Here is a 12,300-nt window from a genome sequence, read left to right on the forward strand (position 1 = left end):
AATCGTGCAAACTTTTCAAAGGATGAATTTCGAAACCCTAATAAAATTCTTAAACGAAGTTAAAGTGGGGGTGTTTGTACAGGCAGACAAAGTTAAAACTCAGAAGTGGTGTCATTCTTTCTCAGTGACGGATGTATGTAGCGTCCAGGGTGGCAACATGCCAAACTTAGAATCCAAATTTCTTTATGTTAGTTCTCTATTCTATTGAAGGTGTCCACCTTGAAATTTTATTTGTACTCATGCCGTAAGAAAAAGTTTTGTTATTAATACATATGTATCCATCCTGAAAAATATTTTTGGATCCCCATATGAGAGCACAACTGAACGTGCATTTTTTTTAAAGAAGTGCTCCACCTCGATGTCATGTCTTCCTTAAATCACCATTTTTGTCTCGTGGAAGAACACTGAAGTCATCATCGAAATCTAAAGACATAAATGCTAGCGTGTCGTGGGTTTTGTAGTAAATGACTTATGTGGTCGCACACTCAAGATTTTTTGAACCAAAGAAGATTACTTTTACCAGTCCAATGAGGATTGGATGCATACTATAGTATTAAATCACTACGCGGTCGTGGGCATTGCGGATGCTATGACGTGATTTATTTCTTAAAAATAATAATATATTTATGTTACAAATATAAATTTATGGTTTGCAGTGTCGTGATGACCTTGAAAAAGGATACGATGCAGCCTCAATTTAATACTACGATCCGTACTCCATTGTTTTCAAACCTTACTCATGCTTTCAAGCTCCAACAAGTTAAGAGTTCACAGAGTCCACCATGCTCTTGATGCGTATATTTGACTTTGCTTCGACAGGTACAGAGGAACAGCTACAAAACAAATTGGCCGACGTGTGACATTATTATTATTATTATTATTATTATTATTATTATTATATATATAAAGCAGGAAAAACAAATTACAACTAGTTTTAGACTATAACTTCAAATATTTCACCATTAACTTTAAAACATGGAATTCTCTTCATCTAATAAATCTGTCATTAAATTTCGTCGAATTAAGAACTTATAATCTAAGGGGGAATGCATTAAGCTCTTTAGGAAACAAAGTGTATCTCCATCATTTTAAAATATTTATTTCTTCTCTTAATACGTGTTATCTGCATGTTAATTTAAAAAATATATATCTAATTTGAGATATGAAACTACATAGATATATCCATATGTCAAATTCTTTTAAATTGCAGAAATTGGAACCAAGTAATCATCTGTTAAAACACATGATGTGGAAAATCGAGATTAGAGAGGTGTGGTATACCACATTAGAAGATTTGCTATAACTCGAGGGTCATCGTGCTATTATCCCATTGCATGCGAACAAACTTTCGCGGGCCCATAGAGTAAGCCCGTTGAGATCCAGTCGAAGCCCTCTGTCACAGTACTATGCACAAGGAAGGGGAAAACATTAAGCCCTAGAGCTTGTTCGAGTGAAATTAATCCCCCTTTTTTAAGGTGAAGAACAATGAGTGAAAGGCAAGATATTCAGTTGGATCCGCAGATTCAATCGCCTCAGGGCTCATCAAGAGATGACACGATCTCATGGGTGGTGGCGTTGGAGACGGCTTTGCTGCCATGCTTGCCCGCCAGAGAGCTTCAAGCTATCGACCGTTCTCCCCACCCTTCTCATCAGAGTCAGTGGCCCTGACCGTTTCCTTTCTGCCCAAAGTGTTTCCATTTCATTTTCTTCATATATACTGCTGTTAAGATATGCAATGTTGCTTGTTTGGTAGTATTTGATATTTGCTTTTGTTCTTAAATCATAAATTATCTGTGTAAATTGGAGCTTTCAATGATTTAGAGTATCCCATTTCCTTTTTGGACTAAATCCTTGTATTTTGAAATGGTGTTTTTACCTGCAATTGATGTAGTTGATGTGGAAAGACATGCTAGAGATTTCATGGAGGCTGCCGAGGAGCTTCAGTTATACTTACTTGGCCTGCAACGTGAGGATCAGCCAACTAAGGCTCAAATGCTCACACAAGTAAACCCATTAAACTTCTACTCAGATGATCGCCGCATATGAGTTAGCCACTCCGAATAGGCCTAATCGGACATACTTTTTTGTTATAACATGTTGCTGTAACATGAGATTATAACAATGGAAGAAGAGCTGAGAACTAAGACGGAGATCATCAAGAATCAAGAGAGACTGATCCAGGGATGGAGTAAGGATTTGAGTGACCAACTGGACAAACACAATACTGAACTGGAGAGTATAATTTGCTTGAGATTGAACCGACCATGGATCCAGCTATACCGGCATTATATCTGCTACCTGTGTAACTCAAGTATACAGTTAATATAGCCCTTTGTTTGGTATGGCAATTTAGTCATTTGATTCATACATGATCAATCTATGCTTTCTAGCTTCCCATACCAAATGAAGAAACTAATGGAACTTGATCACTCTGATTAGGACACAGATCGAAGCCAATATATGGACTGCTACAACTAAACAAATGTGTATAGAGAATTTAATTTAAAACACAAAAAATCTGGTCGAACAATCTACAGTAACAATCCGGAAGCCGTAGTTAAGAGAATGTCACACAGGATGGCTATCACATTTGATGCCAAATGCTATCTAATTAACTATCCAGACACTTCTCATGTTGGAAGCAATAGGAGGAGTATTTTGGCCTTTCCTTCTACTTCTTTGCGTAAGTAATCAACATCTGGTTTTGCTGTATCTTAAAACCTTGTAGTGCCTGCATCGCAACAGTCGATTGCACCTCGTTTTCGTACTCCACGAAGGCAATACCTGGTTTTGTTTCCACCATTCTAACATCCTTTAAACCAGGGTATTGATTGAAGAGCATCTGCAGCATCATTGTGGTTGTATCATGAGGAAGATTCTGAATAAACAGAATGTTATTTGGTGGTGCAGGAGCTTCCGGAACCATTGATCTAGCACCCGGGTAGGGTAACTGTGATAGCTGCACCATTTTGGAGAAAAATATAGGAGCAAATAATGAGAAACATATACATGCTAAAAATGTAGTTAACACCACCAAAAGTAAAGGACCAAGTTTCATTCAATTACAATTCAAAAGTATCCAATCTTTGATCATCCGTATTCTCGACCATCACTTCTCATAGAGTTTGATGGTATATAATGGCCATGTTCAGTTAGCATCCAAGTTTCATCAGAACAAATAAATATGCAGAAGTCATCAACTCAGCAAAGCACAGAAAATTTCCAAGTAGTTTGAATAAAAGATGCTCTTGCAGGCTTGCAGCAACCAGATTTTAGCAGCTCAAAAACTCAAAAGTAGTAAACGTGGACAAAGACTGAAATATATAACCTTCTAAATAATCGATACCAAAAGCACAATTGCAAGATTAAGCAAAGTTAATATCAACCAGAATCCAAAGAAAGAGTAAAAAAACAGTCAATCCCATAATAAGATGATATATTTCATATCCCTTACAGGAGGTGTTGCACCATAAGCACCAGCATAAGCTGGATTCAAACCTACTGCTGCTTGATTAGGATCAAGTTGCTCCTTCCGTTTTTTTCCCTCCTACATTGACACATCATATTCAAATCTCAGGAGAGAACAGGAAACAGAACTATAAAACAGATAAAACTGTATGCCGCATACTACAAAATAAGCAACAGGTCAAAGAAAGAACATATGCTTAGCAGTTATCACTTAAGTCTAGAACATACACATACTCGGTTTTACATCTCCATCAACACCTTGATGCACACCAATGATACTATACCTCAAATAAATGAGTTTATCGGTGACAACGAGGACCCAACTAATCACATTAATGGTGGGGCGAAAGAAAATAGCAATGAGAAGAGGGAGGAAGCAAAAAAGAGTGAGGTTTACTTTGACATTAAGACAAATTATGAGGCATCTAAATGCGCATTCTAAAAGATTCAACAATAAATACATTTGCTAGTGTTATCTCAATAGCCTGTGCGGCAAAATTCTAGGGATGATCCTAACAGTCCCGAGCTTCGAGATTCAAGTAATAGCAAAGGAAAGAACTGATTACCAGATACAACAACAGTTGCGATACAAATTTATGGTAAAAATATAGGCAAAACATATACAACAACAAAAATGTTCATTGCTCAACTGTTAGCCTTTCCAACTTAAGATAAGGAACAAAGAGGAGCATACCCTTTTCTTCATGTCTCTTTCGCTTCTCTCGGGGTACAAAAGTGCCATCTGCTTTTGCTATTATATCTGATTTAGTCTTTGCGTATTGTATTCTCTGCAGAGAATTGAACATTGTTTTCATTAATTATCAGCAGGAAATATTATGACAGTTTATGGTGGTATTGAACATGATTTATAATCTGAATATCCATAGTTAAAAGAAAAACTACTGACTTCTCCATTGATCGAAGTGCCCTATAAGATTAAAATTAAAATCTAATCATTTTTTGTCTGAAAAAACACAGACAAATACATAAACATTTCTCCAGAAATACTGAAATGCATCAGATCATAAGCAAAGGAATAAAGAAGTTACAATTGCTAAAAATATATACCATTTCCTTGTCATAAAAGGGAAAGCCCTGCATTCGCCTAAGAGCATTGGTAGCGGAGCTAACATCCTCGAACACAACCCAAGCTTGACCTTTGTGTTTCAGAGTCTTGAATGCCAAAACATCCAGTATCTTTCCGAATTGTGAAAACACAGCGTGCAACGACTTCTTCAACTCTGCAAGCATCATTCGAGGGGGGAAAATCAATGAGAAGAAAGTAATATAAGCATTTATTGGGAGGTAGGGATTTAGAGAAATGGAACAAGTACGGTCGGGTTTAATCTTCTCATTAAGATTGTTGATGTATAAAGTCATATTCGGAGGAATTTCTTCTCCCTGACCCTGACCCTGACTAATCTCCGCCATGTTTTCTCCTGGCCCTGGCTCTAAGCTGAAGCAAAAATAAATGACAGATACGTGCGAAAGGGGGTTTAAAATTCAGGGTTTCTTTTTCCCTAATCGGAACTCACTCGATTTGGTTTGGGGGGGGGGACCCGAAAGGCCTAGTCATCGATACATTCATTGGTTCGGGGTGGGTTATCTTTCGGCGGCCCTAAAGTAAAAGGGTTCGCTAGGTCCAAATCAAAAACATCATATTTCTTGGCTTATTGTATGAATTAGTACATGAACTTGTTAATTTTTCTCAAATCGGTACCTGAAATTGAATTTTCAAATCGGTACTTTAGCTCGGGAAAAACTCTCATTTTGATAACTAGTTCTGATCTAAAAATTTAATAACTAATAAGATTATAACGTATGACACTGAATAATACTATTATTTTAACCAATCAATGTTTAGATATTAATTTTAATAATTATCTTTTAAAAATTCTTTTCAAGATCATATATCAATTCTTAATTATTACCAAATTCAAATACCAAAATTTATAATATCCCTGTTTTCTGACCTTTCTTTTCTGCCCCTTTAGTTTCTTCAAAAAAATATTTTCTTATATATATATATATATATATATATATATTATTAAGGGATTGCAAGTTCGACTAAGGTGTTTTAATTGTGTATTCAAACGAATGTCATCGTCTTTCCTTATTCTCGTCCTACTTCAAACATGTTTAAAATACATGTAAAAATAACTCTTTGTAAATAATCTAATTTTATTTCATTAGCATGCCACTCATCTCTTTTCTTTTGCGTTTTTATTAATCAACGGTGATACTGATTTTAATATTAATTTTCGACTGTCAATATTCTTTATTATCATTTTCTTTTCTTATATCACATCTCTATATTTTTATTTTCAACAAGTATGTCTGTATGACACGTTTTCTTCCGTCTTTTGACATGTTTTCGGTTTTTTGGTTTTTTTTTCATTTATTTTTTTTCTAAGGGTTGATTTGACATCGACACGCATGATCAAGATGATGGCTATCTAATATCTTATTGATCTTCTCTACTTTGGACCCTCGAGTTAGATTTTGATACCTGATTTGCATTACTGGATAATTTTTCATGTCGCTCAAATCTAACTTGCAATTTGTTGGCGTCTTTCAATAGTTTGATTCCCTTTTATGGTTCGTTTGTCGATGCAATCAGTTCTGCTTATATCTATCTTTGTTCGAGTTTCTTGGTTATATTTTTAATCTTTACTTATATGGTCCTTATGTGATCTTAAGTTGTTAGTTTTACTTCAATGATTATAGAAAATCTTCCTAATTATATGTTTCTTTCGCGACTATGATTGTAAACCTTCATTGTAACTTGAGACATTTTTTATTTTGAATAAAATTAGTTACTTTTATATAAAAAAAATACATGTATCAAACTTTTAAACACACGTACATACTACATGAACAATATGAGTGTGCATGTTAAAAAGGGGTTGATTATGTAATTTTAAACATATTAAATTCAAATAATACATTCAATAACTGCAAAGTGTTTACAATTTAATTTCCCTATTTTAAATATGTTTGTGTCAAATGTAAAATGACATTTAACACTCAAATTGATGATTAAAGTGACAGGAAAACCTGATAGAAACAATATTAATAGATAATTTAATGACCCAATTAGAACATTTTTAACATTTAAATGCAAATTTAGAATCTAAACCATAATTTGAGAATGTTTATGGGATTAACACAGTACTTTAGAAAACATATATTATAGAGTTATTCGTAACCGAATCCCAATTCCAAAACTCAAATATTCGATGCCGAGTGAAAAAACAACGTTCATGCATCTTGGCAAATGACAATATAAGCATATTTTTGTGGGTTCCACCATCTCACCGTGAGGCAGATGAAATGGGTTTAAAATTCTGTTGTTTGGAGTAGAATAATGGGTATAACACTAAAATTAGTCCCCCAATGTTTACAAAAATGATCATTTTGCTCATATTTTATTTTTTTTGAAGCATTTTAACCTAGCGTTTCATTTTAGATCAAAAAGGCCCCAACATTTGACAGAATTATCATTTTGTCCCTTATTCCTTTGTTTTTGGATATTTTAGCCCTCAACGTTTCATTTTAGGTTAAAAGATGCTCTTATTTTGGAACGTTAATCATGTGTTAACTAATGATTTTTATCTGTAAAAGGAGCTTTATGCCCTAAAGCAAAACGTTGGGGGGGGGGCAAAATGCTTTAAAAAATAGAATAGAGGTCAAAATGACCATTTTAGTAAACGTTGGGATCTATTTTTGGTATTGTTCCTAGATAAATATCAGAGTTCACCTGCAGTAGGTATAGGAAAAACTAGTTTTCCATTGGTATTTGTTATCATCGAAAGAGAGAAGTGGAGCTTATTGAGCTATGATCCACCCTCTCATGCACTAAAAGCATTTATTTAAATGCAATAAAAATATTAAAATAATTACAAAATAAAATAATAAATTTCGGGAAATTTTCTATTATTCAAGCCTTGCTTCCTGCAAGACTCTCTTCTTAATAGAAGTGCAGACACAACATAATTCAATGAGTAAGAATTGGGTGTTCAAGGAAGACATAATTCATGATGCAATCTCCACTTGAACTACAGCACAAAAGCAGCTACGGAGGACATTTTACTCTGAGTCTGAGATCTCGGTATGAACTTATAAGTTAACGTCCAGCAGCGAACTAGTCTAAAAGCGATCAGATATTTATCTTGTCCAAGTCCTTATCAACTAATCTATTTCTAGAATTTTCTTACATCTTGATTGGACAAAAGAAACATTCTCAAGATTGTCAAAAATTACAGTAATGTGATAGCTTCAAGCTAACTGCTACATAAACTGGATTAAGAACTTCAGGCATCAACTCCAACTTATCGAATAAATAAAAGTTATTCCCATTTAGTCATCCTGGCCTAGAACATTTGCAACCAGAGAAACTTCCAAGGCAAAACCTGAACCTTTTTCCAGGTCTAAAGGTCCTTACAAGCCCATTTTAAACACGATACAGACTGCCTATGATCGGCTAAAATGAAAAGGACCGAGTCAAATAAGTGGGATATCAGCTTTAATCATTTCAGACCACAAAGAATGGCACCTTCCCATATAATTTCACTTGAATAGAGCAACAAAACTACAGAAGCATGACTATTGAATTCCATATTTTGAATCTGGTTGGGTTTAATGATAATGAGATCACTGCCTTCATCATATATCCAGACAACAGTATGCAAGTACAACTCAAGATATACAAATTCTCTATCAAATCAAAGCATTTTAGGCAACTGCAAACTCCACACCAAGCAAGTCAAATGATAACCTTTTCTAGCTGAAAGTGAAGCCATCGAAGTTCTCTGCTAAGCCTAAAGGGTACTTGCATAATGTGTAAGATATATCCTGCCTAGCAAACTATACTGTCACATATATCGCAACCTAGCACTCAAGATATTGGCTAATGACTTGACTAAGATACAAACAGATCACAGAAGCTCTCACATGTACATAGTTCCTGCCAGAAACATTCTTTATCTTCCTACCTCTACCTCTCATGTCCAGTTACTACATCCTACTTCAACTTCAACAAAAAATGCATAATCCCATGTCTGCCCTAGTCCTCCTTTCTGCCCTTTCGACCTCTTTCTATTCACTCGATGGTCACTCAATAGTGATACAAATTCGCAGTTCCACTATCATACACAGGAGATAATCTTGCAAGGCATGGCCTTTTATTAACACCCAGATTAACACACACTGTCTCAAGGCTTAGCTTCCTAACAATCTAACTCATGGAATTAAAAGAAAGATGGTCTAATATGTCGATGCATTAGCCGCATAGTTGATAAATTCTTCCCTAACCAAGCAATTAAAGCAATACCAACCACATAATCATAAACAACTACACACAAATGACTTGAAAATCTAAACACATAAAAAGTTAAAACTCTGCAAATTTCAATATATAGGCAAATCCACTTCAATTCAACCCAATATGAAAACATAGCATTCAATAACTTAAATATTTTCTCCCTACAAATACCTCTAAATTGAAGCGAAAGAAGATTTAACTCTAAGCTTGCTTACTTTCCCATTAAGGCAATCCAGCCCACATCCACACTGCGGACACTCATAAAAGTTATCAATTGGAAAGCTCGCAGAGGCAATTCCTACTGAAAAGCCTAGCTCATCGTCATCTCTAGTAACCTCCACAATGTTGAGCCATAGAAAAAAGACCTTGACGCTTATTCCAGAAAGATCTGTGAGCTTGTTATTTGATATGATTCCGCTGATTGTGGATTTGTATTTGAGTTGATAAGATCCTTCCAACGAGAAACTACACGATCCATCTAAGTAGGCATGGAATCGACCCGTGGATTCATCTAAATCATACTTCAGGACTCCTTTGGGAAGTATACCGACGGGGAAGTTGTAGCCTTGGAGGACTTCATAGGCTGACGGTGTGTCGTCGCTGACGGTGAGGGGAAATGACGCGGCGAGAGCCGATTGGAGGAGGAGGAGGAGGAGAGATATGGGAATGGCGGTGGTGCGATTGAGAGCCATTTGTTTGTTTCTTCTCTTTTAATGGAAAATGGAGTTTTCGAAGGGGAATTTGGCGTTTCCTTTTGGGGACGAAGAAGGTGGGTGCCTTCACGGGTAGATAGCCTGTAGATTCTGAAGAGCACACCCTATGCCAAATTTGTCAACTCTAAAACAAACAAAACAGATAAAATGGTTGGTGGATGCTGCGGTGCGGTGTGTGGTTAGTTGGGTCTGTAAATCATAAGTTTCATCGATACTCGTAGATGTTAAAATATTTACATAATTAAATATATGGTATTTAATTTTGATAAATCATAATATTCGTTGTCAATGGGTAAAGGTCTTCAATGGTTAATAATGCATTTTAATATATATTTTTGGATATTTTTTTCAACAATTACATCAATAAAGTATATCTATTATTATTATATTTAATATAAAAACAAGTATCTAAAATATATTGTTTTTTTTCATATTTAGATATTTAATTTTTTTTATCAATATAGGTGTTTAACGTTTTTAATATTATATTTTTAGGTGTCTCGATCGTAATATACATTAAATTTTGCCTTTAAATGGCACGTATTACATTAAGGTAATTTTGATTTTTTTTAAAAAATATAAATTTTTTAAATTTTATAAAGGTCACATGTGTTATTTAATGATAATAGTAATCACGACACCTAAGAGTATAACGTTTGAAACTTTAAACACCTAAATTGACTGAAAAATAATTTAGACACCTAAATTGACTGAAAAATAATTTAGACACCTAAATGAGAAAAAATATATAATTTAAACACTTATTTTATATTATACATTGTCAATAACTAAAATAAATTAAAATATATACTAATTTATACTTAAGACTATTCAAATAAAAACATGAATATATACATGTGTTGATATCATCAACCACCATCTAATCCAATTTATGTTCTATCGAATGTTAATTTTAAAATTTATTTTTTTATATTAATTATTTATTTTATTAATATTGTTCGACCTAAAATGTTATTTATGTCAACCTATGTGAACATTATATATTATTAATAGATAATTGCCTATCTCAAAAATATTTTTATATCCACCACCTAATGCTTTCATTCAATGTCACATAAGATAAACACACGATATATATCGAATCGTAAGATAAAGACACGGTATATTATATATGCTATCAAAATATACGATTTTTTATTTTTTTAATCATTTCATTCAATGTCAATGTCATGTATGCTAAAAACATTATAAATGAAATGTACTTTTTTTATAGTTATAAAATAAGTATATCCTTTCGGCTAATATCAGAACAGTTCGGAACTCTACCGATAGCCTTAATGTTGCACGTTCACCACCTAGGATAAGTATATACAATTTTTATTTTTAATTATTTTTGAAATATTTGGTTATATCCAAAATCAATTTTACAAATATTTGTTATATCAAAATATAAGTTAAGCGAGTATCCGACTATTAAAAGTTACAAAATGATTCTCTAACTATAGAATATTACTTTGTTAAGTCATTCGACTATTAAAAGTTATAAAATAGTTGTTTGACTATTCATATTTTTCAAACTCGTCTTTTTCTGTTAAAAATTGACGAAAGTCTAAGCTGGAAATTAACTTGTTGACTGGGATATGATAAAATTTGATTTCATAATCAAAACAACTATCATATCTTAGTCAACAAGTTAACATCTAACTCAGACAACCGTCAAATTTTTAACTGAAAATGACGAGTTTGAAATATATGAATAGTCAATTGATCATTTTATAACTTTTAATAGTCGAGAGCCTTAACAAAGCAACAATACTCTATAGTCATGAATCATTTTATAACTTTTAATAATTGAATGACTCAACAAAGTAGTGTCCTATAGTTAAGAGAATATTTGTGTAATTTACCCTTAATTTATTTACATCAATGTATCTTCATAATTTGATATAACATAATTTACTATTATTTAATTTTTGATTTGATAAATTCTATTATATTTATTATTAATATTAATTTTATTTCACAAAAATAACCTAAAACTAAAATTTCATTAAAAGATATTGTTCCCCCCCCCCCCACACACACACACGCTTACTAATGGGCCGATGTGGGATTGTGTGGCTAGGGTTAGCGAATCTACGGCCTTAAAATCCTGACCAAATTCAGCCTAACAAGAAGCAAAGTCACTCCCAAGGAGTCTAATAATAACCATTGCCATTAATTAAAAGGGTAAATGCATTCATATTTGGGTTGATTGTTAATATTTTCCACCATTTTTAGCGCTTATTTTTAAAGGCACACCTTAGGTGACGTTTGGTATGTGAAGGAATTAGAATCTATCAAGAATTGTAATTTATTAGGAATTGAAATCTAATTTCATATTTTGTTTGGTTGGCAGGAAATGGAATTGGAATCCAATTTCATATTCTGTTTGGTTCGCAGACATGTCAGATGAATTTTATTTCAGTAATGTAAAATGACAGAATTGCCCTTCTTATTTTTTTTCTTTATTTTAGTTTGTTTTACATCTTACATGTAGTAATATATTATAAAAAATTAAAAAAATATTAAATTTTCATTTTATTGATTGATTATTCATTTCAATAAATTATAAAAATCATGCTAATAAGCATCATAAGTTAAAATCATCACAATCAAAATATGTTAATAAGTTACCAAAAGATAGAACAATATTTTGATACATTCCAATCGGAGTATGTTAATTAGTTACAAAAAAATATACCAAAAACTATTTTTATTCAATATATGAATTAGAAACCCGACCCGACACGACACAAAATAATAAAAAAATTATTTTTATTCAATAAAAACATT

At 33.2% G+C, this 12,300-nt stretch overlaps 3 protein-coding genes across 3 annotated transcripts; 1 reads left to right on the forward strand and 2 right to left on the reverse strand.

The window, feature by feature from the left end:
• Positions 1–1,387: 1,387 nt before the first annotated feature.
• On the forward strand, positions 1,388–2,328 carry LOC120182007 (mediator of RNA polymerase II transcription subunit 28-like). The gene is made up of 3 exons (XM_039187031.1): positions 1,388–1,654; positions 1,892–2,004; positions 2,110–2,328. Exons 1-3 carry the CDS (start codon positions 1,486–1,488, stop codon positions 2,326–2,328), a joined length of 501 nt encoding a protein of 166 aa, XP_039042962.1. The 5' UTR covers positions 1,388–1,485.
• Positions 2,329–2,475: 147 nt separating this feature from the next.
• LOC120182053 (U1 small nuclear ribonucleoprotein A-like) lies at positions 2,476–4,978 on the reverse strand. The gene is made up of 5 exons (XM_039187075.1): positions 4,803–4,978; positions 4,537–4,709; positions 4,119–4,256; positions 3,455–3,547; positions 2,476–2,959 (listed from the first exon to the last, which is right to left on the reverse strand). The coding sequence occupies exons 1-5, from the start codon at positions 4,897–4,899 to the stop codon at positions 2,672–2,674; spliced, it is 789 nt and encodes a 262-aa protein (XP_039043006.1). The 5' UTR covers positions 4,900–4,978; the 3' UTR covers positions 2,476–2,671.
• A 3,877-nt stretch (positions 4,979–8,855) lies between these two features.
• LOC120182021 lies at positions 8,856–9,651 on the reverse strand. The gene has a single exon (XM_039187041.1). It carries the CDS (start codon positions 9,481–9,483, stop codon positions 8,965–8,967), a length of 519 nt encoding a protein of 172 aa, XP_039042972.1. The 5' UTR covers positions 9,484–9,651; the 3' UTR covers positions 8,856–8,964.
• Between the last annotated feature and the right edge of the window lie 2,649 nt (positions 9,652–12,300).

This window comes from Hibiscus syriacus, unplaced genomic scaffold, assembly GCF_006381635.1.
Source record: "Hibiscus syriacus cultivar Baekdansim isolate YM2019G1 unplaced genomic scaffold, ASM638163v2 tig00112614_pilon, whole genome shotgun sequence".
Lineage (NCBI taxonomy): Eukaryota > Viridiplantae > Streptophyta > Magnoliopsida > Malvales > Malvaceae > Hibiscus > Hibiscus syriacus.